The sequence below is a fragment of the Macaca thibetana genome, chromosome 17, assembly GCF_024542745.1.
Source record: "Macaca thibetana thibetana isolate TM-01 chromosome 17, ASM2454274v1, whole genome shotgun sequence".
In the NCBI taxonomy this organism is placed as follows: Eukaryota; Metazoa; Chordata; class Mammalia; order Primates; family Cercopithecidae; genus Macaca; species Macaca thibetana.
This window is the reverse complement of record NC_065594.1, coordinates 19,884,518-19,911,259: the sequence shown is the minus strand read 5'-3', so window position 1 is coordinate 19,911,259 and position 26,742 is coordinate 19,884,518. Positions and strand designations below refer to the sequence as shown.

Genomic DNA, 26,742 nt, shown 5'->3' with positions numbered 1-26,742 from the left:
AGGCGGGTGAATCACCTGAGGTCAGGAATTCGAGACCAGCCTGACCAAAATGGAGAAACCCCGTCTCTACTAAAAATACAAAATTAGCCAGGTGTGGTGGCGCATGCCTGTAGTCCCAGCTACTCGGGAGGCTGAGGCAGGAGAATTGCTTGAACCCGGGAGGCAGAGGTTGCAGTGAACCGAGATCGCGCCATTGCACTCCAGCCTGGGCAACAAGAGTGAAACTCTATCTCAAAAAAAAAAAAAAAAAAAAAGCACCAAGCCATGCAGGATTTGCCCCCATGACCCAAGCACCTCCCACCAGGCTCCACCTTTAACACTGGGGATTACATTTCGACATGAGATTTGTGGGGACAAATATCCAAACTACATAGGTCCTATAAAGTAAAATTAAGTTTAAGACTAATGAAATTCAGATTAAACGCACCTGGCAAGACTATCTTATAGGTGATGTGAAATTCAAATTGCATCACATCAAGAAGTTCCTCTATCAGTGATACTAAGTTTTGAGAACTGCAGAACTCTTGGCACATGGCAACTGCATACAAACCTCTGCACTAAGAGACTTGACCAAACTCTAGCATGGAACCTAGCAGCATGAGGCTGTGTCCCTAGAATGACCCCCAGCCCCTTCGTAAAATGCCTGCCTGAGAAAGCTCAACGTTTCCAGGAAAATGTACTATTTGTTCTAGCCAACACACATTTGATGATAGGCCCATGACCTCGCTTTCTTAGAGGATTTGTTATAAAGGGTTTGCAATTGTTATTGTGTATCTCTTGCAACTCAGAAGCATCTCTCTCAAGGCCCTGAAAGTTAGTCCTTTGAAATACAATCACCAGGAAGGATAGGCCCTCTATCTCCTGCCTGGGAATCCTGTCTTAGATAACTAGCAACTAGTAGACTCAGCTGGCCTAAGCACATTACACTGACCAACCCTTTGTACTATTACACTTCTCTGACTCTGCTGAGTCCCTGCACCCTCCCCTCTCTCATCCGCCCTTTAAAACACCCAAATCACCTCTGTAAAAATTGGAACGGAGCTACACTCTTTCCGCTACCGTCAGATCACTAAATAAAATCTGTTTTCACCACTTTAAGTAATGTCCAGCTGTGTTTATCTTTGACAGTATGGTCATGAATATAATGATACTAGCACATGTTCTCCTTAATAATTAGTATGAAGTCTGTAGGGTAATACTCTGGCATCATATAAACATTGGTTCCTCATTGGGCTAGGCAGCTTCTGAGAGGACCCCAGTGATGCCCACTGCTGGCATTCATCTGCCGCTGTAATCTCTCCTTGAATGTGGACTGGATCTAGCAACTCTTCTAACAAGTAGAATACAGCAGAAGTTGTGGGATCGTCACCTCCAATATTAGGTTATAAAAATACTGTTGTTTCTGGCTCGGCCTGTGTTTCTCCTCACACTTGTGCTGGTGGAAGCAAAACTGATGTACCTCTATGGAGTGGCTTACATAGTGTGGCAAATCTGAGGCCCTCAGTCCAAAAGCCTTCAGAGAACTGAGGCCTGCCAAGAAGCACAAGTGAGCTTGGAAGCAAAGCACTCCGCCCTAGTCATGTTTTGCAGCAACTGTGGCCCCGGCCAACAGTTTCTATAATTTCGGGGGGAGAGACCTTGAGCCAGCAGTAACTCCCTAAGCTGCTCCATGATAACCTGATCCCTTGGAAACTATAAGTTGATTAATGTTTGTTGTTTCCAGCTGCTAAATAGGCCACAATACGTAACTGATACACCTACCTTTTATTTCATGGATTTAACATCAATTAATGATTCTTGCTTTGCCTGAGTCAGCTGTTGTATTGGGAGTTACAAAATGGTGATGTTCTTGGCTGGGCGTGGTGGCTCACGCCTATAATCCCAACACCTTGGGAGGCCGAGGCAGGCGAATCACCTGAGATCAGCAGTTTGAGGCCAGTCTGGGCAACATAGTGAGACTCCATCTCCACAAAAAAATTTAAAAACCAGCTGGGTGTGGTGGTGTGTCCCAGCCACTTGAGAGGCTGAGGTGGGAAGACCACTTGAGCCCCAAAGGTTGAGGCTGCAGTAAGCTATGATGGCACTACTGCACTCCAGCTTGAGTGACAAAGCGAGACTCTGTATAAAAAAAAAAAAAAAAGGGCCAGGCACGGTGGCTCACATGGGAGGCTGAGGCGGGTGGATCACGAGGTCAGGAGTTCACGACCAGCCTGGCCAACATGGTGAAACCCCATCTCTACTAAAAATACAAAAATTAGCCGGGCATGGTGGCGCACACCTGTAATCCCAGCTACTTGGGAGGCTGAGGCAGGAGAATTGCTCAAACCCGAGAGGCAGAGGTTTCAGTGAGCTGAGATCATGCCATTGCACTCCAGTCTGGGTGACAGAGTGAGACTCTGTCTCAAAAAAAAAAAAGAGAGAGAAGCAGAAAGAGATAGAGATCTAGGGCCTGTCTAGGGCCTGTGATTCTGCATTTCTACCAAGCTCCCAGATAAGAGTGGATACTACTGGCCCACAAACAACACCTGGAGTAGCAAGAATCCAGGACATCTATTACTCAATTATTAAGTATTTTTAATTTTCTACACATGATTTTCATACAGTGAAATTTAATTAAACTCGTAATCCTGCTTCACTAAGATAGACCTATTAGTTTCCCAATGTATGGAAATCAACTTGACATCTTTTAACTGTTAATAGAAAAAGGTTAGAAAATGAAAATAGAAGCCAAAACTATGTCAAGATTCTTGTCAAAAATCTGAAAAGCCAAAATTTATTGTCTCATATGCATAACATCTTTAGAATATCAAGGAATAACAAACTTTATATCAAAGTATACTTTAGATATATTTTAAATTGAATTTGAAATGGAGTCAAGCAACTTAGGATCAACAAACTACTACTGACAGTCAAAAAATTAAAAGAAATTATTTTTTAAAATGATATTTAAATGATATATTTAAATATCATCTTGTGATGCACAATGGCAATTAGGGGCACTTGGGTTGGAGCTGGGGAAGTGGAGCCTCTGGGATGCTGATAATGTTCTATTTCTTGACCTGAGCAGAGGAGCAGAGGTTACACAGGTGTATTTATTTTGTGATAATTCATTGTATTTACAATCTTTATTTGTCCCATTTTCTGTGTATATATGTATGCTATACTTCATCTGTTTTTTTTGAGACAGAGTCTCGCTTTGTTGCCCAGGCTGGAGTGCAGTGGCATGAGCCCAGCCCACTGCAACCTCCATCTTTCAGGCTCAAGCAATCCTCCCACCTCGGTGTCCTGAGTTGCTGGGACTAGAGGCCTGCACCACCATGTCCAGATAGTGTATGCTATACTTCAATACAGGTTTTTAAATAATAAAATTAAAAGTTAAGAGGCTTAGGTGGGATAATCGCTTGAGTTCAGGAATTTGAGACCAGCCTGGGGAATGTAACGAGACCCTATCTCTTAAAAAACAAAACAAAACAAAAACAAACAAAAAAGGTAGGCCAGGTGCAGTGGCTCACACCCATAATCCCAGCACTTTGGGAGGCCGAGGCAGGCGGATCACAAGGTCAGGAGATAAAGACCATCCTGGCTAACACGGTGAAACCCTGTCTCTACTAAAAATACAAAAAAAAAAAAAAAAACTAGCCAGGTGTGGCGGCGGGCACCTGTAGTCCCAGCTACTCAGGAGGCTGAGGCAGGAGAATGGTGTGAACCCGGGAGGTGGAGCTTGCAGTGAGCCGAGATCACGCTGCTGCACTCCAGCCTGGGTGACAGAGCGAGACTCTGTCTCAAAAAACAAACAAACAAACAAACAAAAATGGTGTATAACAGGTTTGAAACAAGTTAGCTGCTATCAAATAATGTGGAACAGAAGTCACGTCCTAAGGCAGCCCGCTCACTAGGTACCCTCCAACTGAGGTAGGGGAGAGTGGACCCATAAAAACTCTCATGTAGCCAATGACTAAAGGCAATGTGGAATTGTATTAGTCCATTTTCTGTTGCACATACCAGAATACCTGTAACTGGGTAACTTATAAAGAAAAGGAATTTGGCCAGGCGTGGTGGCTCACGCCTGTAATCCCAGTACTTTGGGAGGCCGAGATGGGCAGATCACTTGAGGCCAGGAGTTCGAGACCAGCCTGGTCAATATTGTGACATCTCTACTAAAAATACAAAAAAATTAGCTCGGCGTGGTGGTGCACCCCTGTAATGCTAGCTACTCAGGAGGCTGAGGCAGGACAATCGCTTGAACCCTCGAGGTGGAGGTTGCAGTGAGCCAAGATCACACCACTACACTCCAGCCTGGGTGACAGAGCAAGACTGTCTCAAAACAACAACAGGAAAAGGAATTTATTTCTTACAGTTCTTGAAGCTGAGAAATCCAAGGTCAAGGAGCCATGTTTGGCAAGGGCCTTCTTGCTGGTGTGTAATTTGCAAAGTCCCGAGGCAGTACAAGGTATCACCTGAGAGGGGGAGTTGAGCCTGCTAGCTCCGGTCCCTCTTCTTACAAAGTCACCAGTTCGTTTCCCATGATAACTCATTAATCCATTAACTCATTATTCTATTAATCCATTAACCTGTTAACCCATTAACCCATGAGTGGATTAATCCATTCATGAGGGCAGAGCTCTGTGATTCAATCACCTACTAAAGGCCCCACCTCTCAATACTGCCACATTGGGGATTATGTTTCAACATGAGTTTTGGAGGGGGCAGTCAAACCATAGCAGAAATCATTTTGAATACAGAAATAAAGGCGTGAACAGTTTGTAGACTCTACTTAAAAATCAAAGTAAAAACAATACTGATGGGCCCAGGCTGTACAGCTGGCAGTGCCTGACAGCCTACCTGACGCTGAGTTGGATGGGGTACAGCATAGGGAGCAGTAGCTGGGTGAGGTAGGAGAAGGGAGTCGGGGTTATCACTTACAAATGGCACTGAAGCCTAAACTCTGAAGTGAGTAGGTGCTTTGCTTTCATGGGCCTCTTTATGAAGCAAAGTATGTAAAAGTTGCCATCAAGGACAAACAAGTGAAATACTTTATACATTACGGGTGGTTGGGATGAAAATTGGAATGAATGGGCTCCAAAAAGTAGAGTACTCAGGTACATGAACACCAATCTGTAGAAACAGGGAGAACCTGGAGAAGCAAATCAGGAACAAAATTCACAGGAGAAGAGGAGAGGGGCTGCCCCAGCAAAGAAGACATCTGGTCTGCAAGGGAAAAATGTGGAAATCACGTGGAAATGGAAATGGAGAAGTACCAATGACATAGCTCAGCCTCCTCAAAAGAGCCCCAGTAGATGCCACTGTTGAAAACACTCATGAACAGAGTTGAAGTTAAAGATTTCTGAAGAACTAAAACATGTTTTGTTGATGAGTGAGACATAATGACCAAACAAAAACAGCTTTATCTTCCTGCCGGGAAGATTGTGGATTCTATTGTAGAGGATTATGTAAATTACAAGAAAACTTGAGGGACCACAGATAATAAGGAGTATGTTACTAATACAGTTGTGGCAAAAATGGAAAATACTTGAATATAATGCTAGGCACTCAGATACTTTACAAATTTGAAAGACTGCAGTATGCTGAAATCCTTGAAGATTACCCAGAGGCACTCAAGTTCCAGGTGTATGGAAGACCACATCTGTTGATATAATTTGTATGAATTGGACCAATGTTGGCCCAAACACCTCTAGAGGAGAGGAACCTTGCTTTATGACTGAACTATCGTCATAATAACCTCCTGGTAAAGAATTCTGCAATTTTATTTAATGCCAACAGTTATAAAGTGGCTGTTCCTGAGAGGATAATTACAGTACATAAAATGCACAGGTCTGAAGAGTAGTTTATTGAGTTTAGAAATTGCATTCACACATGTAACCACCAGCCCAATCTAGAAGAAAACATTTGCATCAGCCCCAGACATTTTCTCATGTTCCTTTCTAGTCAGTCTAGCAATTTTCCACCTCCCCACTACCCCTTACCCAAGAGAGGAAGCCTCTATTATGATTTTTATTCATCAAAGCTTATTTTCAGTGTTCTGGAACTTCACACAAATGGTCATACAGTGTGTACTCTTGTGTATCTGGCTTCTTTTGCTCAACATAAAATTTTTGAGAACCATCCACATTATTGTATATCAGAGGTTGTTTCTTTCTTATTTCTGAGTACTTTTACACTGTAGGAATATGCTGATATGGTTTGGCTGTGTCCTCACCCAAATCTCATCTTGAATTGTAATTCCCATAATTCCCACGTGTTGTAGGAGAGACCCGGTGGGAGATAATTGAATCATGGGGCAGTTTCCTCCATACTGTTCTTGTGGTAGTGAATAAGTTTCACAAGATCTGACGGTTTTATAAGGGGTTTTCCCTCTTTGCTTGGCCCAATATTTTTTCTCATTCTCTCTTGCTGGCCGCCATGTAAGATATGCCTTTCACCTTCTGCCATGATTGTGAGGCCTCCCTAGCCATGTAGAACTGTGAGTCCATTAAACCTCTTTTTCTCTATAAATTACCCAGTCTCGGGTATGTCTTTATCAGCTGCATGAAAACGAACTAATACATTTGCTACAATTTTTTTCATTCTCCTGTTGATGTATATTTGGATTGTTTCTACTTTTGGATGCTATGGATAAAGCTACTGTTATCCAACATAATGCTTAGTGACCTAAGTGAATTTCTACTCTACCTTAACTCTGCTTATGCCTGAGATCAGAAGTTCCCCATTGTGACCAAGCTGGCAAAGACTGGTGGGATCCAAGATGTCAGCTCACTTGACCTCTAAAGAACTTCTAACTTCATTATGATCTAATCTCTATGTTAAATGACACTCCTGTCAGCTGCATGACAGTTGACAATCACCATGACAATGATCAGAAGAAACCATAAAAGGACAAAAAGTAATGTGGCACTCTGGTTTCCGAGTTCTTCACACATGCCAAGAAAAAACACGAATATTCCTCCCCTTGCTTTTTCTTTTTTGAGACGGAGTCTTGCTCTGTCGGCCAGGCTGGAGTGCAGTGGTGTGATCAGGGCTCACTGCAAACTCCGCCTCCCGGATTCAAGTGATTCTCCTGTCTCAGCCTCCTGAGTAGCTGGGGTTACAGGTGTCCATCACCACACCCAGCTAATTTTTGTATTTTAGTAGAGATGGGGTTTCACCATGTTCCCCAGGCTGATCTGGAACTCCTGGGCTCAAGCGATCTGCCCGCCTCGGCCTCCCAAAGTGCTGGAATTACAGGTGTGAGCCACTGTGCCCAGCCCCACCCCTTGCTTTTAATACCCATCCTCTTCATTAAAGATGCCCTATATCGGGGCATCGGGGCTGGGAAGCTCTCAGAAGCTGAGAAATTGATTTGTGAGCCATGCTCCTGCTTCTCAATTCCACGGCCATGGAATAAAACCTGCACTGCTTGATGCTCACTTTCAGTTTCGCATCTTGGCTTCATGACATAGAACAGGGAAAAATATCATCTTCACAGGACCAGCTTTGTCATTAACACTATCATGAAGATACTTACACAGTGTTTTTGTGGATATATGTTTTCATTTCCCTGGGGCACTGCCTGAGAGTTAAATTACAGGGGGTTTAACATTAAAACAAACTACAAAAGAGTTTTCTAATGTGGTTGTACCAATTTATACTCCTATTATTAGCATAAGAGAGTTCCAATGGCTCCATATCTCCACCAATATACAGTATCATTGATGTTTTTAAGTTTAGCCATTCGGGTATTCAGTGTTTTCTCATTGTGAATTTAATTTGCATTGGTCACTGGGTATACATGTTACCAATATTTTTTCCCAGTCTATGGTTTATCTTTTGTTGTTTTCACTGCCTTTCCGTAGGCAGCAGCTTGTAATTTTGTTGAAAATCACTATGTCTTTTTTTTATGACCTGTGTTTTTGGTGTCCCAAGAAAACTTTGCCAACCGCAAAGCTATAGTCTTCCATAGTCTTCTATGTTTTCTTTTCTTTTTTTTTTTTTTGAGACAGAGTCTCACTCGGTCGCCCAGGCTGGAGTGCAGTGGCACCATCTCGGCTCACTGCAAGCTCCGCCTCCCAGGTTCACGCCATTCTCCTGCCAAGTAGCTGGGGCTACAGGTGCCCGCCACCACGCCCGGCTAATTATTTTGAATTTTTAGTAGAGACGGGGTTTCACTGTGTTAGCCAGGATGGTCTCAATCTGCTGACCTCGTGATCCTCCCACCTCGGCCTCCCAAAGTGCTGGGATCACACCGCGCCTGGCCCTATGTTTTCTTTTTGAAGCTTTATAGTTTCCACTTTTCCATTTAGTATTAAGAGAAATTTTGAATTAATCTTTTGCTTATGGTGTAAGGTAGGGGCAAGGGCAACTTTTTGTCTTACATTCTTGATCCAGTTGTTCCAATAACGTTTGTTGAAAAGAATTTTCTTTCTTCATTGAATTGCAATGGTATATCATGCTGTATTTCTAAAATTTTAAATTTAATTCCTCAGTTGCACTAGCCACATTTCACGTACTCAAGAGCTACATGTGGCTTCTGGCTACTGTATCAGCCAGCACAGATATAAAATATTTCCAAGTTTTATGGGACAGCACATAGATCTAGACCTTAGGGAATAGTGGCTAATAGATATTTTCAATTGTGTGACAGGTAACCTAAGGCAAATAACGCAGTAAGAGGAGATATAAGGAAGGTAAAAATCAGTCACTGCCTATATGAGGTACCTAGAGTAGTCAAATTCATAGAGACAAAGAGTAGAATGGCAGTTGCCAGAAGTGGGGGACTAGAGAGTTATTGTTTAATGGGTACAGAGCTTCAGTTTTGTGATAGTTGCAAAACCGTGTGAATATATTTAATGCTAAAGAACTATACACTGAAAAATTTTAAATGGTTAAATTTAGTGTTATGTGTATTTTACCAACATTCTAAGAAGTTATTTAAAATGGCCATTCCTGTGCTGGTCATGTGGCTCATGCCTGTAATTGCAGCAACTTAGAGGCTCAGGCAGGAAGAGTGCCAGACTAGGCTGGCAGGATAGTGAGACCCCATCTATAATTTTTTTTAAAACATTAACTGGGTATGGTGGCATGCATCTACAGTCCTAGCTACTTGGGAGGCTGAAGCCGAAGTATTGCTTGAGCCCTGGAGTTCGAGGCTGCAGTGAGCTATTATGGTGCCACTGCACTCCAACCTGGGTGACAGGGTGAGACCCCATCTCAAAAAAAAAAAAAAAAGAAAAGAAAAGAAAAAAGGCTTTTTTCCCTAGCTGGTTGTTCACTGCAAGTGAGAAAACAATCATTGTTACTAATAATGACTGACTTAATTCCCTCTGGTGTATCTGAGGGATGTCTAACATCTCTTTTTATTTACAGAGGAGATATTGGAGCCCAGAGGCTGACTTAATTTAATGTGTCTACCCTAGAGGATTTCCAGTGGACTTCAGCTGATAACAGAAAAACAATTTGAAAGTTTTTCTCTTGTAATGTGTTATCCATACATGCATATAATACTGATGATTTTCTTTATTGGGTTATGGTAATATAAACTAGCAGCAGGAGCAGTCACTGGTTTTGTAATAAAAGTTATCTGAAAAAGTCAATCTGTTACCAGTGGAGGGTGTCCAGGTTCTTGGCGTTTTGGACAAAGAATTGGAAGAAACACATAAACAAAGCAAGGAAAGAATGAAACAACAAAATCAGAGATGTACTGAAAATGAAAGTACACTCCAGTGTGGGCGCAGGCCCAGCACAGGGCTCAAGGGCCCTGTTACAGAATTCCTGGAGGTTTAAATACCCTCTAGAGGATTCCACTGGTTACTTGGTGTATACCCTATGTAAACGAAGAGAATGAATTAAAGTTACAAACTCATTTACTCGGCATACACCCTATGGAGAGGATATTTCTTGTTATAGCTAAAGTGTGAATCGGCCTTATGTTCCCTGCCTCCAGACCCTATTTTCCTGCCTCAAATCTCTAATACTTGATTTTGATGATTTAACTGTTGATCAATGCAAATATAAAAGACTTTTGTAAAGCATAGGCTATACTGTATGTTAATTCAAGGAATGTCAGGGCATGTACTAATGCTGAATTCTGAGAATCACGTGCTTTTGTACAGAACAAAGTCTGTTTCTTGAAATATTTTGAGTTAAATACTCCCTGAAACTCCTTAATAAAGGCAATTACAGAATCTGTTAATTGATATGTGGAATGGCAGTGAAAGAGGCTGTATTAGACGACTTGAAAACACTCATATTTGGAGCTTAATGAAAATATTCCTGCTCCCCAGAGATGAAATGTTAGTGAGAGTAGCAAATAATCTATTTTTATATGACCGATTTGCATATTTGAGGCCATCTATTAACACCGTTCTTTAGGACCTCAACCTAGTCGTCTAAGACATCCTTATTAAACAAGGCCAATACGTACCATTTAACATTGAAAATAGTTAATGCCCTTCAAAATCTTTCAAAAGAATAAAAATTAAAAACTAAGTTCTTTGTAAAATTTTGCGGTTTAAAATAATTTTAAAAATTTTTTAAATTTTTTGGTTTCAAATTAGTGGGTGCCTCATTTATCATAAATTATAAAAGAGAATCTAACAATTATTGGCTACATTCTAGGCACGGGGTAACGCTTTATTATTCTTCTAACCAAAAAAATACATGTATCTAAGTATCCTATATAACGTATCATTCAATCACACAAAACCCTATGAAATACTGGCAGGGCCCGGTGGCTCACGCCTGTAATCCCAGCACTTTGAGAGGCAGAGGCAGGAGGATAATTTGAGCCCTCGGGAGTTCAAGACCAGCCTGGACAACAATAGTGAGACATCGTCACTTCACCATCATATCCAGAATTAATTTCTACTGTTAGGGCAGCCAGCGAAAGGAAAGCTCGCGATATTACACAAACTACTACTCCCAACATGCAAAGCGGTTTCTTTCCCTCTGTCCCCGCCCGGCCGTCCGAGAGCCCCGAGCCCCAGCAGGCCTCGGGGCGCGAAAGGCAACCTGGAAGCGGTAGTTCTCCTGGGCGCCTAGCGGGATCGCCAGCGCGGCAGTGGGGCCTTCCGCGGCTCCAAGCCAGCGGGTCCTGTGAGGGCGAGCGGAGGCGGAGAAAGGGCGCGGGAGTGAGAGAGGGTGAGTCAGCCACTGTCTACGCAATAAAGGGAGGCCTCACCGCGGGCTAGGGCTGAATTCAGAAGTGCGGCCCGTGCCGCAGTCTGTTCCAGGACGCGGCTTGTCTTAGCGTCTGCGAGGGAAGGTTGAGGAGGAGCCAGAGCCGGGTCCGGCAGCCTTTCTCGCTATCAGCGCCCGTCGCCATCTCCACCATGCAGTCCCGGGAAGACGCCCCGCGCTCTCGCCGCCTCGCCAGCCCCCGCGGTGGGAGGCGGCCCAAGAGGATTTCCAAGCCCTCGGTTTCGGCCTTTTTCACGGGTCCAGAGGAATTAAAGGACACGGCCCATTCTGCAGCCCTGCTGGCACAGCTCAAGTCTTTCTACGACGCGCGGCTGCTGTGTGATGTGACCATCGAGGTGGTGACGCCTGGCAGCGGGCCTGGCACGGGTCGCCTCTTTTCCTGCAACCGCAACGTGCTAGCAGCTGCGTGTCCCTACTTCAAGAGCATGTTCACAGGTGGCATGTACGAGAGCCAGCAGGCCAGCGTGACCATGCACGATGTGGACGCCGAGTCCTTCGAGGTGTTGGTCGACTACTGCTACACGGGTCGTGTGTCTCTCAGCGAGGCCAATGTGCAGCGCCTGTACGCGGCCTCCGACATGCTGCAACTGGAGTATGTGCGGGAAGCCTGTGCCTCCTTCTTAGCCCGACGTCTTGACCTGACCAACTGCACCGCCATCCTCAAGTTTGCAGACGCCTTCGACCATCACAAGCTTCGATCTCAGGCCCAGTCCTATATAGCTCAGAACTTCAAGCAGCTCAGCCGAATGGGTTCAATTCGGGAAGAGACTCTAGCAGATCTGACCCTGGCCCAGCTGCTGGCTGTCCTGCGCTTGGATAGTCTGGACATAGAGAGTGAGCGGACTGTATGCCATGTAGCTGTGCAGTGGCTGGAGGCTGCTCCCAAGGAGCGGGGTCCCAGTGCTGCGGAAGTCTTCAAGTGCGTGCGCTGGATGCACTTCACTGAAGAAGATCAGGACTACTTAGAAGGGCTGCTGACCAAGCCCATCGTGAAGAAGTACTGCCTGGACGTTATTGAAGGGGCCCTGCAGATGCGCTATGGTGACCTGTTGTACAAGTCTCTGGTGCCAGTGCCAAACAGCAGCAGCAGCAGCAGTAGCAGCAGCAACTCTCTTGTATCTGCAGCAGAAAATCCACCTCAGAGACTGGGTATGTGTGCCAAGGAGATGGTGATCTTCTTTGGACACCCCAGAGATCCCTTTCTCTGCTATGACCCTTACTCAGGGGACATTTACACAATGCCATCACCTTTGACCAGCTTTGCTCACACTAAGACTGTTACCTCCTCAGCTGTCTGTGTCTCCCCAGACCATGACATCTATCTAGCTGCCCAGCCAAGGAAAGACCTCTGGGTGTATAAACCAGCTCAGAATAGTTGGCAGCAACTTGCAGATCGCTTGCTGTGTCGTGAGGGCATGGATGTGGCATATCTCAATGGCTACATCTACATTTTGGGGGGGCGAGACCCTATTACTGGAGTTAAGTTGAAGGAAGTGGAATGCTACAGTGTTCAGAGAAACCAGTGGGCATTGGTGGCTCCTGTCCCTCATTCCTTCTATTCCTTTGAACTCATAGTGGTTCAGAACTATCTTTATGCTGTCAACAGTAAGCGCATGCTCTGCTATGATCCTAGCCACAATATGTGGCTGAACTGTGCTTCTCTTAAACGCAGTGACTTTCAGGAAGCATGTGTCTTCAATGATGAAATCTATTGTATCTGTGACATCCCAGTCATGAAGGTCTACAACCCAGCTAGGGGAGAATGGAGGCGGATTAGTAATATTCCTTTGGATTCAGAGACCCACAACTACCAGATTGTCAATCATGACCGAAAGTTGCTTCTCATCACTTCTACAACCCCACAATGGAAAAAGAACCGAGTAACAGTGTATGAGTATGATACTAGGGAAGATCAGTGGATTAATATAGGTACTATGTTAGGCCTTTTGCAGTTTGACTCTGGCTTTATTTGCCTTTGTGCCCGTGTTTATCCTTCCTGCCTTGAACCTGGTCAGAGTTTTATTACTGAGGAAGATGATGCACGGAGTGAGTCTAGTACTGAATGGGACTTAGATGGATTCAGTGAGCTGGACTCTGAGTCAGGAAGTTCAAGTTCTTTTTCAGATGATGAAGTCTGGGTGCAAGTAGCACCTCAGCGAAATGCACAGGATCAGCAGGGTTCTTTGTAAATAGATTTTGAGACACTAAGATGTTTCTACTGCTACGGAATGTATTTTAAACACATATCCTTTCTTTTTCTTGGAAAAAAAAAAGTTGACCAGGACCACAGATTTGGTTTAGAAAGGGTAATATTTTGAAATACTACAAGGTTTAAACAGTCCACAAAATCGACCTGTTTAATAATATACCTTCCTGAAAGTCCAAAATTAAAATATGGAAGCAAGAACTATGTAATTGACTGGGATGCTTGGTAGGTTTTTTTCATTGTTCAAATATTCATTGCACAGTGGATTGTTTTGATTAGTTAGTATGCTTTTTTTTTTTTTAATTAATTCAGTCTTCTGTTAATTTTTAAGTTTTGGTTAGTGCCACAAGGAATTTAACTTTTTAATCTGTACAATAGAAAACTGGACTAGGAATTGTTGGTGGAGTTTTGAAGGATGTATACTTTCCTTCAAAATAAAGTGGTAGATTTTCAAAATTTTACACTAGTCAGTTCTTTATATTCTAAGTTAAATATAGTTTGTAAAATTATTTTGGTTTTCTACAAAGGAAAAAAAATGCATATATATATATATATATATAAAGGTTACTGAATAATGATTTCATTTTGATAAATGTGCAGAATGGCCTCACAAGCTCACAGAAAGTAAAAAATAAGTAAATAAAAATAAGGATTCCACTGTTTTAAAATAAATCTCAGTTTTTATTTTGGAATATAAAATGTGTATTTGGTATATGTGACCAATTTTCTTTCCCAAAAAACACCCATTCTAGTAATGTCATGAATTAAACACCCTTCTAAACCAAAAAAAAAGATAACTTGCTTTTTACGTTTGTATTTTTAATCTATGCCCAATACATGCTTTAATGACGCAGAAGAACAATTCCTAGACATATAATTGGGTAATGCAAATTTTTATCCACTGGTCATGACTTGTCTTAAAATGTTTATTTGCCTCCCTAAAATATTTTGGCTGTATAGGTTTGGTGTTTGTCCTAGAGGATTCTCCATCAGAAAGTGATTTATTCTTTACTGTTTTGTGAGGTAATATGGTTTAGAACATATATATAAGCTAAAAATGGTATTTTATTCAGATCAGTAGTTATCATGTCTATCAGCTATAAAAAAAAAATCAAGTGCCAGCCAAGAACTTTAAAACTTTAAGCTGTGTATTATAAAACTGTTTTGTGTAGCATTGGAATATTGTCCATTTTGTAAGTCACTGTGAATGTTCTTATCAGCTTGAAGGTATTTTTGTATTAAAAGTTGACATTTAAGAACCTAAGTGAATAACGGGGTTTGGGGCCAGTAGTGAAAGTATGTTTCCTCTAAAATATTTCCCTAAACAGTGGTATACATGGTTATTTTATTATGAGATTTGTATATGTTCTGTGTTTCTCTGTGAACCATGTTTCAGTCTCTCTGTCACCATATGTAAGGGAAAGTCCATAAATATAGACTAAATTGCACAAAACTGAAATTGTTAATTACAAGAAAATATAGGTGCTTACCTTTTGAAGGTTTATTAATACATGTGATTGTCACAATACATATATAAAAGTGGTGTACATATACAGATGTTTATGGTGTATAAATTTTTCTATACCCAATTAGAATTATCTTCCTGATTCTTTATTCAATAACATGCTAATTCCTCTTCTATGTTCTGTAGTGACAGAATGCTAACTTTTCTTACACCCTGGCAGAGGACAGGAGTCTGGTCTAGGATGGGGAACTGAATTTTTGAACGAAAAGGGAAGAGAAAGGATAAAGAAACAAACAAAACGCACAATCATGTTTCTTAGTCATTTTGATTGGCCGTTTGAACAGTCTACAAGTTTAACGTTATTTCTAGTGAAGTAAGATGCCTGCCCTAGCAATACATGTTTCTTCAAAAGCGTAAATGTGCTTTAGTGACCTAAAGCTAAATTCTGTTATAAGTACTGCACTTAATACAAAGCTATTTCTCAGTTGTGTTATTTTTGAGCCAAATTCTTCTTCACCATTTAACTTCTTGTTGGTAGCTTTTTGTTTTGTAAAAATTGAGAGATGGCAATGCTTATGTCAACCAGATTATCCATCTGCAGAATTAAGGTATGCAACTGGTAAATAAAAGACAAATGCTCCAGTTTGTCTTTCTCAGCCTTTGAGTTCTTAACCTTTGAGTTAAAACCTAGCCTAAATAGTGGGAATGTCGTGGTTTTCAGTGAGGTTTTCTTGGGAAGGATCTTGGTTTTGTGATCTATTTGTGAATTAAGAAGTAGATGTTAACCATTATTTTATAGATAAGTGATTTGTACATGGTTAGTTATAAATAAAACTGGTACTAGAACCCAAGTTTCCTGACTTTCTAATTCAGTGGTTCTGCTAAATGTACAAAATTCTCCCTGTGCTGTGAACTAGCAGTGCTGAAATATCTTCATGACAAGAATCCTTTTCTAAGTTTTCCAATTAATCAGCACATTGTTTAACAAATGCTTTCTATAATGTCATTTGTAGGACTGCCATTGGTAGGATTTAGTTTTATTTCATATGCTTTTAAATTCAAACAGTAAGTAATACTGGTGTTTTCAAAAAGGTAAAATAGAAGACTAATTTAGCAAATAACTTGTTTAAATGTAGTTTTAGGATTAAATTATAATAGCCCCTCATACCTCCTTTAGTTGAGCAGTGTTGTTCTGTTTTGGTGCCAGGATCTTAATAGAGAATATCATGAAAACTTTTGACCCATTCTTCAGGAAAATGCCTGTGTTCCTAATTTTATAATTTTAAGGGTATAATGACATTTCTGAAGTTCATCCACACACCAAGGGTAAAAACTCTTGTGACAAGGTCTGAAGAACATATCTACAAAAAGAAATTTGCATTTTTCACAAGACACGTAGCTCAAATGTTTGTAGGGTGAAGGAGTAATTCCCAAAATAGGGCTAAAGAAATAATATATGGCCAGGTGTGGTGGCTCACGCCTGTAATCCCAGCACTTTGGGAGGCCAAGGTGGGCACATCACAAGGTCAAGAGATCAAGACCATCCTGGCCAACACAGTGAAACACCGTCTCTACTAAAAATACAAAAATTACCTGGGCGTGGTGGCGTGCGCCCATAGTCCCAGCTACTTAGGAGGCTGAGGCAGGAGAATCACTTGAACCCGGAAGGCGGAGGTTGCAGTGAGCCGAGATCGTGCCACTGCACTCCAGCCTGGCGACACAGCAAGACTCCATCTCAAAAAAAATAAAAAGAAAAAAAAATAAAGAAATAATATACATTCACCATCTGAAAGAAATGTGAAAATTAGTACCTCAGAATGAAGGCAAAGCTGACATTTCTGAAATTCTAATTTCCTCATGATGAGTAATGGAAGAATGGATAACAAAATGTAAACTATTCAAAGAATAAAGTGCAGTAGTGTATATGAAAGCTTTGAAACTCAAGTGTTATACAAATGTAAGTGATACGATTATTGTCCAAGAAGGCTGTGTATAAGGATTTAAAGCAAAATACATGGTTCAGATGTTTCGAACTATTGGCACCATGGCTCATTATTAAAAATACATCTTAGTAGCAAAAGTTCATTGTCTCTTCATAAATAGGAAAACAAGTGATTGGAAAAGTGCATCTACCTGAAAGGGATCTATAGTAAATGTACTCAAAAAATATAATCAATTTGTTAAACCCTGCTCATTAAACCAGGAACCAGTGCTTTGCCCGATGTTATTTTACCAATTTGTGCTGAAGTGAAAAACTATAAAACACAATGAATGAGTTGTAAAATAAAAATTATTCTATTAGATTTGTTTCACTGTTCAAAAATTGGAAATGTAAAAATTCTTCAGCCTTATATCAGTCCCCTAAATACTAAAAGAAAGTCGACTGGTCTTTGAAATCCAAAAATCTGATAACCAGAATGTAAATATCCTTTCATCACATCTCTACTTCCCATATCTATTTGAAACTTCAACACTGTTTCATCTTTACAACTAATTTTAGAAGAATATTTGTTATAGCAAATATAATAAAGCAGAAAGTATTAGGAGGCAAAATTATAGAAAAGGTGACTAGCAATCCCAAGAGAATTAATTGATAATCTATTTGAGAACTATAGAGTGGATTAAGTATATACAAGACAGTTTTTAAATGAAAAACAACAAAAAGGTACTGTTCAGAGAAGCTGCCAAATTTTAGAGGAGTACCTTACAGGCAATAGGTTTTACACCCTTTTCTTAACTCTGGGCTCTTTTATCACCTAGACCCTTGCCAGCAGCTTCTCTTTGTCACTTTACCCTTGTGGACTCAACATGGTCCAAGGCACAGGGCAGGCAGGGAACAGATATTGTTGCATATTATTCCCTCCATATCTGAGACATTTTCTCCTACTCTGTGGGGAGTCTCTCAATGGAGATCTTTTACACTGTCACTGCCAAAGCAATTTTGGTTACTTGGACCCACCATATCTTTTTTTTTTTTTTTTTTTTTTTGAGATGGGAGTCTCACTCTGTCACCCAGGCTGGAGTACAGTGGCATGATCTCAGCTCACTGCCACCTCTGCCTACCAGGCTCAAGCAATTCTGCCTCAGCCTCCTGAGTAGCTGGGACTACAGGTGCGTGCCACCATGCCTGGCTAATTTTTTTAGCAGAGACGGGGTTTCACCATATTGGCCAGGCTAGTCTCAAACTCCTGACCTCGTGATCCATCTACCTCGGCCTCCCAAAGTGCTGGGATTACAGGTGTGAGCCACCGCACCCGGCCAGACCCACCGTATCTTAATCAAGAATATTCTTTTAGGGACAAATTATTTGTTAATTTTGGGGAACCTAGCAAATAGCAATGGTTCTCACCTCAAGGCACAGCCTGATCCAGAGTGTCAATGTCTTCAAGGCTTTATTAGTACAGAGAATATGTCATAGGATGAGGTTTTCTCTCACTTTATACATTAGTTAGCACATAAATTGGTTGTACGCAAGAGAGACCTTATATATCTTTAAATGGATTTCTCATATAAAAGTCCAATCTTTTATGTAGGTCCTGATCTACAAAGTTATCTGAGACCCAGGCTTGTTATCTTCCTGTTGTACTGCCCTTGGGGTGTTACCCTGTTTCACATGGTCCAAGATGGTTCACCCCCTCATGTCCATATTCCAGCCATCAGGATGGGAGTGTTGGAAGGGCATGACCCTATAAGGGAAATTGTACATATCACTTCTGGTCACATGACACTGGCTAGCTCTTAACTACATGGCCACACCTAGCTGCAAGGAAAAGGTAGTGTTTATTCTGTCAACATGTATCCAGTTAAAATTCAGTGGTTCCTTCTTGAAGAACGCTGAGAAAGAACATCGGGATACAAACAGCAATGTCTACTACGTCATCTGTCAGGCTAGATTTTTATCACCTGACAGTTAAAATCACTGCCAGAAGTCCCAAGACCTTCAGTGTACCAACTTAGAGAACCCACTGGTATGCTTCTCTCTGTATATTAGTAATTTAAATAGTAATAATTTTTTTAAAAACCCATGGAAAGTGGCAATATTTTATGTATTCTCTGGCAGAAAATTCCCTGTGAGTTCTAGGACTCTGATCACTTGTAAGAGATAAAGTTGGGAAATGTTGAGGAAGACCAATAGGTAAGCAAATAACCTCAATAAAGGTTATAGTTCCTATTGTGGCAGATTCTACAGAGACAGCAGAGTTGCAAAGGTGGGAATGTTCAGAGTACAGCATGTATTTTGATGTAACCTGATCGATCCTAGGATGGAAGGGGAAGCTTGGCATAAGAACAAGCTGGAAAAGTCGGTAGGCATCAGCTCTTGAAGGTCTTATATGCCGTCAAGGAGTTTGGACTTTTTTTTTTTGCATACAATGTGAATTCATTGAGAATTTAAAAATAGGGATTTGACAAAATTGGATTTGTTTTATTGAGACCCTTCTGGATGTACTGACAGTGCAAGATTGTGGCAGCAAGAAGAACATTTAAAGGGATGTGTTGTTGTAGTCCAGACAGTTACATAATGTGGTTCTCAATGGGGAGTAGTTATGGAATTGATGAGGAAGGAACAGATAAGTCAGTTACACTTATCTGGACCTATAATTGTATGTTTGGAGACGAGGGAGCTGTAAGGAGTATGAGAAAGGGAGGCCTGTAAGTGATTTCACCTTTCTTGCTTGGATGTTGTGTTAGAGTATAGGCCAAACTTCCGTATCTAAGAGGCCCTGGAATGTAAGGTAGAAACCTTTTTGTATACATTCAGTCCAGAAGTGAACAGCCAAGTATTGCGGACTAGTTCTGCCCCATGGGGTTGTTTACGGGCCCAGGTTCTTTTATCGTTTATCCTCCCAACCCGCAGTGAGCTGTCTGTCCTCATGAGGAAAGCACATTCACCAGAATTGTATCTGTTTTCAGCCTGTGAAAAAGGGGAAAGAGGAAATGGAAGGCAAAAAATCTTTTCATTTTAAAGAACTTTTACATCACTTTTGCTATTTTTTTAATTGGGGAGAACTTAATCATATCACCATGCCCAGTTGCAAGATGAACTGGGAAATATTGTCACTAAATGGATGTGCTTAGCTAAAACTCACGGAGCTCTATTAATAAATAGGTGTGAATAAATTAATATATTTTAATATAAACACGTTCAGTTTTCTGTATTCAAATGCAGGTGGTTCACAATGTCATGCAGGCATTATTGTTATCATGGTCATTTCAGATATCCCTACAATTATCCTTCCACAATAAATTCAAAGCCAAAAGTTAAATTTCATGTCATGCTGAATAATGATTTTTTAATAAACAAATGGGCCCCTGCATACATTTAACACAGAGAGACAAACACGCCTCATATTTTTGCTATTAAGTCTAGTATTCCTAGGAGCGGCAGAAATTAAGCCTCCAAGGGGCCCAGGGTTCTCTTCCTTAATCCCTAAACTCTTTCCAATCCTCTTACCTTCTCCTCTGGGAACTTACTGGCTTAGCCTTCTCACTTATCCCATATCCCAAAAGCTCTATTACTAAAAGGGAGGAGAATGGATGAGGACACAATCAGCAATCTCCATCACAGTTGACTAAACGGATGCTGTTGTTTAATGGATTTGGGAACACAGGAGTCTTGATTTGGAGACATCAGTAGATGTATTTGGTGTCCCATATCACAGGCCTTTGGCCCACCTCTGATTTAAGCTGCAGCTATGGCAGAAAGGAAAGGTTGATATAGATGGAGATGAGTTTCTGAGTATGGCTTTGGACTTCAGGTAGTTTATACCTCTAATGTTTTCTTTCTTTGAATTAGAATGCAAGATTTTCTGCTGAAAGGGGAGCCCCATGGGCAAGGGTACTTGAAGACAGGGTGAACCTACTAACTGGTAAGCTTCCTGAGATCAGGGGATAAGGTCTATTTCATCTTTATAGCCCTCATAACACTAATCAAAGAGCCTTGAACAGAGCTGAAAAAACATTTAAGATTGGAAGTGTTACTGTAAAACAAAACTGCTCATATTCTAGATCTTAACAATATAAGATATATATAGTATAAATTTACGTTTTTACATAATCCTTTAGTGGCTTGAATTTCTGTATATTGTTCTTCATCATAAGTTGATTCTTAATTTTTTTTTTTTGAGACGGAGTCTGGCTCTGCCACCCGGGCTGGAGTACAGTGGCCGGATCTCGGCTCACTGCAAGCTCCACCTCCCGGGTTCATGCCATTCTCCTGCCTCAGCCTCCCGAGTAGCTGGGACTACAGGCGCCCGCCACCTCGCCCGGCTAGTTTTTTGTATTTTTTAGTAGAGACGGGGTTTCACTGTGTTAGCCAGGATGGTCTCGATCTCCTGACCTCGTGATCTGCCCATCTCGGCCTCCCAAAGTGCTGGGATTACAGGCTTGAGCCACTGCGCCCGGCCGATTCTTAATTTTTTTGTCAGTTAGAATCATAGGATATTAGAGCCCAGTTTTCTTTCTTTCTTTTTTTTTTTTTTAATTGAGACAGGGTCTCACTCTGTTGCCCAGGCTGGTGTCTAGTGGTGCGATCACAGCTCACTGAAGCCTCAACCTCCCTGGCAGAGCCCAGTTTTCTTATATAAACCCAAGGAACTTTAAATAATTTACCAAAGCTTATACTGCTAGTTATTCATAAAACTGGAATTAGAACTGTGTTTTCTATCTCTTAAACCAAGGCACTTTCTAGTATACACTCTTGCCTGCTGAGTATCACTACCTCAAATACAGGACTCGGAAAGTAAAATCACTATTGTTCTTTTTTGTGTGTGTATTTTTTGTAGAGACAGGATTTTACCATGTTGCTCAGGCTGGTCTTGAATTCCTAAGCTCAAGGGATCAGCCTGCCTTGGACTCCCAAAGCGCTGGGATTACAGGCGTGAGCCACCACACCTGGCCTATTGTTCTGCTTGAGATTTCTTTGGCCCTGCAGTCTAGCCCTGATGCACCTTAGGGCACGTGGTCTGGAATTTCTGACTCCTTACTCAGAACTCTGAATCGAGAGAGGGCCCAACTAAAAGTCATCTTAGAACCATGGAGAAAGAGTGTTAAAAATTGGCTTTCATTGAAACTAAAATCCAACCAAACCCTTCAGTGATGATAAGTTTCAAAGTATTAAAACACGGTATTATTTTTAGTATTACATTATGCTTATATTTTAGTATTCTATTTAGTATTTATATATTTTTGTATTTTATTTTGACCATGTCAGTTCAGATCCAGTAATCTCAATGAGAGCATTTAGCTAATTTAATAAATATTAAATTATTTTTATATTTAAATTCACAGTTATAAATAGATGTGTGAAGAAATAAATAAATCTTATAAATTCACAGTTATAAGATATAAATATATCAAGGTAATAATAAGACGTACTTTCCCAAAAACTACCTATGTTCTGTGTATTCACTGAACTCTTAAGAATTGAATGAATGCTTAAGGAGCAATAAAATCATTTCTAAATCTAAACAATTTGCACAGTATTACAGTAAAAATTTTAAGATATCATGTCATATTTATTTCAAAATGCAATCTAAATTTTTCAAAAGCCTTTGTGTGTTTACTATCATGAGATATTTAATTATAGCTGGAATCAACCTTAAAGTTACCATGCTGATAGTAACGCTTGAGATCTCTGAAATACCAAGGACTCTTAATACCTGTGTAGCCAGTTCACAATTTCCTAAGAACTCAAGTCCTTTCTTTTTCCCATGTCAGCTCTGTTTGTGAATGTTAAAGAAGGGAGAACTGTTGGGAGGCCAAGGCGGGTGGACTGCCTGACCCAGCATGGGCAACACGATGAAACCCCATCTCTACTAAAATACAAAAAATTAGCCGGGCATGGCAGCGTGCACCTATAGTCCTTGATACTCGAGAGACTGAGACAGGAGAATTGCTTGAACCTGGGAGGAGGAGGTTGCAGTGAGCCGAGATCACGCCACTGCACTCCAGCCCGGGCGACAGAGTGAGACTCCATCTCCAAAAAAAAAAAGAAGGGAGAAATGACAGAAAACTCGAATCAGCCAACTGGACAACTTGTCAGGAAACCCAGAAGATTTGGAGAAAGGGAAGGCATACCCTAGTGTTTAAAATGAGATCTGTGGAGGTGAGGCTTTAATGAATTTCACATCTTTTTGGTGAACATACTAATAATATATCTAAAACAAGAATTCCTCTAAATATGTCAAGTCCTCAAATCTTACCATAGATAAAACATTTTATCAACATAGAAGGGTTCCATTTTGCCTTGAAAGTAAATATGACAAAATTAAGTTGAAGTCTTTGGAATAGCATGCTGGGGACGCATTTTATGAGCAGTACCTTGAAATTTCTTCAGATTAGGTATCAGACACCAGAATATGCCATTTTTAGGCTGAGCATGATGGCTTATGCCTGTAATCCCAGCACTTTGGGAGGCCTAGGCAGGATTCCTTGAGGCCAGGCATTCACGATAAGCCTCAGCAACACAGTGAGACCCTGCCTCTACAAAATAAAAATTAAAAAAAAAAAAAAAAATAGGTGTGGTTGTGCATGCCTGTTGTCCTAGCTACTTGGGAGGTTGAGGAGAGAGGAGCACTTGAGCCTATGAGTTTGAGGCTGCAATGAGCTATGATCACACCATTGTACTCCCGTCTGAGTGACAGAGTGAGACCCTGTCTCTAAAATATATATATATATTTATGAATTTTTTTTAGTTACATGAGGGATAAGAAATATACCATATTCAGTTTTAACTCAGTTCTAGCATGTTCCAAGCATCTTGGTGGAGCTCTGTCTTGTTTAGCTTATTACAGAATCATTCATGCCTATACCCGTTGAAACACCTATGATTCTGCAATTCTGTTTTAAATGAATCACATATATGAATGTTTTAGGAAGGGGTACCTCACAAAAGTTAGGTTACAGAGCATTTTCTATGCCTGAATCATTTTTGCAGTGGTATATGGAGTAACCTACTTATCTGCCCTTCTACTGAAGCCCACCTCATTAGCCATAATAATCTATTCAGAACTTAGTTGCTTGCCCAGTTCCTGTGCTGTCTTTATCTTAATCAGGGTATCCTAGTATTAATATACTTAAGATATATTTACAGTATCATTTTGTGTGTTTATAAAAACCTCAAAACAGCTGCCAGAGAATATTTTGAATTGCTTCTCTCAACTATGTAATATAATTTTCCTTATATAATTTCCATTATGAGCGATGATACTCCTTTTTCTGTTTTATTAAAAAAAATTGGGCTTATTGTAAAATCACATGCAGTTGTAAGGAATAATACAGAGAGATCCTGTATATCCTTCACTTGTTTTTCCCAATGGTAACATCTTGCACAACTACAGTAAAATATCACAACCAAGAAAATGACATTGATACAAATCATTAAAATTCACATTCTACCACTTTTACATGCATGTGTTTGGTGTGTGTATATTTAAATCTATGAAGTTTATTAAAATATTAAATATCCCTTGTGCCATGCCTTTTTTTTTTTTTTTTTTTTTTGAGGTGGAGTTTTGCTCTTGTTGCCCAGGCTGGAGTCCAATGGTGCAATCTCGGCTCACCGCAACCTCCATCTCCCGGGTTCAAGTGAGTCTCCTGCCTCAGCCTCCCGAGTAGCTGGGATTACAGGCATGTTCCACCACACCCGGCTAATTTTGTATTTTCAGTAGAGACAGAGTTTCTCCATGTTGGTCAGGCTGGTCTCAAACTTCCGACCTCAGGTGATCTACCTGCTTTGGCCTCCCAAAGTGCTGGGATTACAGGCGTGAGCCACTGTGCCCAGACAGGCCTTGCTTTTATAGTCACAGGCTTTTCCCTCCTCGTCTCCCTAGTCAACCCCTAATCTGTAATTCATCTCTGTAATTTTGTCATTTTAAATTTGTTATATAGGGTGGGCATGGTGACTCATGCCTGTAATCCCAGTGCTTTGGAAGGTTAAGGCAGGAGGATCACGTGTGGTCAGGAGTTTCAAACCAGCCTGGGCAACATAGCAAGACCCCATCTCTACAAAAAAAATTTAAAATTAGCCAGGTGTGGTGGCTGTAGTTCTAGGAGGTTGAGACAGAAGGATCACTTGAGCCCAGGAGTTTGAGGTTACAGTGAGCTATGATTGTGCTGCCGCACTCCAGCCTGGGTGACAGAGCAAGACCCTGTCTCAAAGAAAAAAAATTATATAAATGGAATCATACTGTATTTAACCTTTCAAGATCATATTTTCACTCAGCATAATTCTCTTGAGATTTATCCAAGTTATCGTGTATATCAGTAGACATTCCGAATGGTACAGTAATGTCACACCGAAAATCTGCTCCTCCATAAAAGCAGTAAGGACATTAGCAAAAGCTGTTGACATAAACTTATTAGAATTGTGGAAATTAACTAAAGGCTTTCCACATTCCAAGGAATGCTTACCTAAGAAAAACAGCTGAATCTCAGTAAGAACAGAAAGCCTATGGTGTTTTAACTTGCTCTAATCCTATACACCTCTCCCCAGCTCCATGGCAGCCTTGAAACTCAACAGCTTCACATTTATAGTCGTCGTGGAAACCAGAGCTTAGCAGCCACTGGAGAGAAAACAACAGATTTGAAGCCCAAAAAGGCCCACTCTCAGAGAATTATCACTAGTTTACCTAACAGCTCACTGAAAATCTCCATAATCAGGACTTCTTTTAATTTGACCTATTTCAGAGTACACTCTGCAAACAGCTTGATGTACAGGGCATTTATTTTTTAAAAACAATCAGTAGTACAACAAAAGAAATTAGACTTTACCAAAATTAAACTTTTGTGCTTCAAATTATAACATCAACATACATAATGTGAGTGAAAACAAAAAGAAGTAAAAAAACAACTCACACACTGGGAGAAAATATTTGCAAATCATATATCTGATAAGGGACATGTGTCTAGAATATGTAAAGAACTGATACAATTCAACAATAAAAAGACAAATAAGGCCGGGTGAGGTGGCTCACGCCTGTAATGCCAGCACTTTGGGAGGCCAAGGTGGGTGGATCACAAGGTCAAGAGATCGAGACCATCCTGGCTAACATGGTGAAACCCCGTCTCTACTAAAAATACAAAAATTAGCTGGATGTGGTGGCGTGCACCTGTAGTCCCAGCTACTTGGAAGGCTGAGGCAGGAGAATCGCTTGAACCTGGGAGGCGGAGGTTGCAGTGAGCCAACATCACGCCACTGCACTCCAGCCTGGCGACAGAGCAAGATTCCATCTCAAAACAAAACAAACAAAAAGAAAAATAACCCAACTGAAAAAGTGAGAAAAGATGTGAACAGACATTGCTTCAAACAAGATAGACAAATGACCAACAAGCACATGAAAAGACACTCAACACATTAGGGAAATACAAATGAAACCACAATGAAATACCACTTTACACCTACTCGGATGGCTATAATAAAAAACAAAAGCAGATCCTTTTGTAGTTTATAAGCGTGATGATTGGGGTTTCATGTGCGTGTGTGAAATGTGCCTTGTTATGACCTCATTGGAACATTACCCCTTTGACTTGAAAATTCAAAAAAGACAAAAGCAAGGATGGCAAGGATGTGGAAAAACTGAAATCCTCATACCTGCTGGTAGGAGTGTAAAATGGTGCAATGGCTTTGGAAAACAGTTTTCTGTTCCTCAGAAAGTTAACAGAGACACCATATGACCCAGCAATTCCACTCCTAGGTACATAACCAGGAGAACTGGAAACATACGTATGGAAAAAATTGGTACTAATGTTCATAGCAGCATTATTCATAACCAACAAAAAGGAGAGAAAACCCGAATGCTCATCAACTGACAAACAGATGAACAAAAGGTCAATATTAATGCAATGGAATCTTATTTATCCATTTAAAAAACAGAGTTCT

At 40.9% G+C, this 26,742-nt stretch overlaps 1 protein-coding gene, 1 long non-coding RNA gene and 1 pseudogene across 2 annotated transcripts in view; 2 read left to right on the top strand and 1 right to left on the bottom strand.

The window, feature by feature from the left end:
• Positions 1-26,742, bottom strand: part of LOC126940350 (uncharacterized) — a 174,717-nt gene that overhangs the window by 93,915 nt on the left and 54,060 nt on the right. The gene's annotated exons all lie outside the window — the stretch shown is intronic.
• The window catches only part of LOC126940333 (kelch repeat and BTB domain-containing protein 7), a 75,066-nt gene continuing 59,335 nt past the window's right edge, over positions 11,012-26,742 (top strand). The window contains exon 1 of the mRNA XM_050766123.1: positions 11,012-14,422. Coding sequence (XP_050622080.1) covers positions 11,325-13,382 — 2,058 coding nt within the window. The 5' untranslated portion in view covers positions 11,012-11,324 and the 3' untranslated portion in view covers positions 13,383-14,422. The remainder of the gene's footprint in view (positions 14,423-26,742) is intronic.
• Positions 26,296-26,391, top strand: LOC126940910 (uncharacterized; annotated as a pseudogene).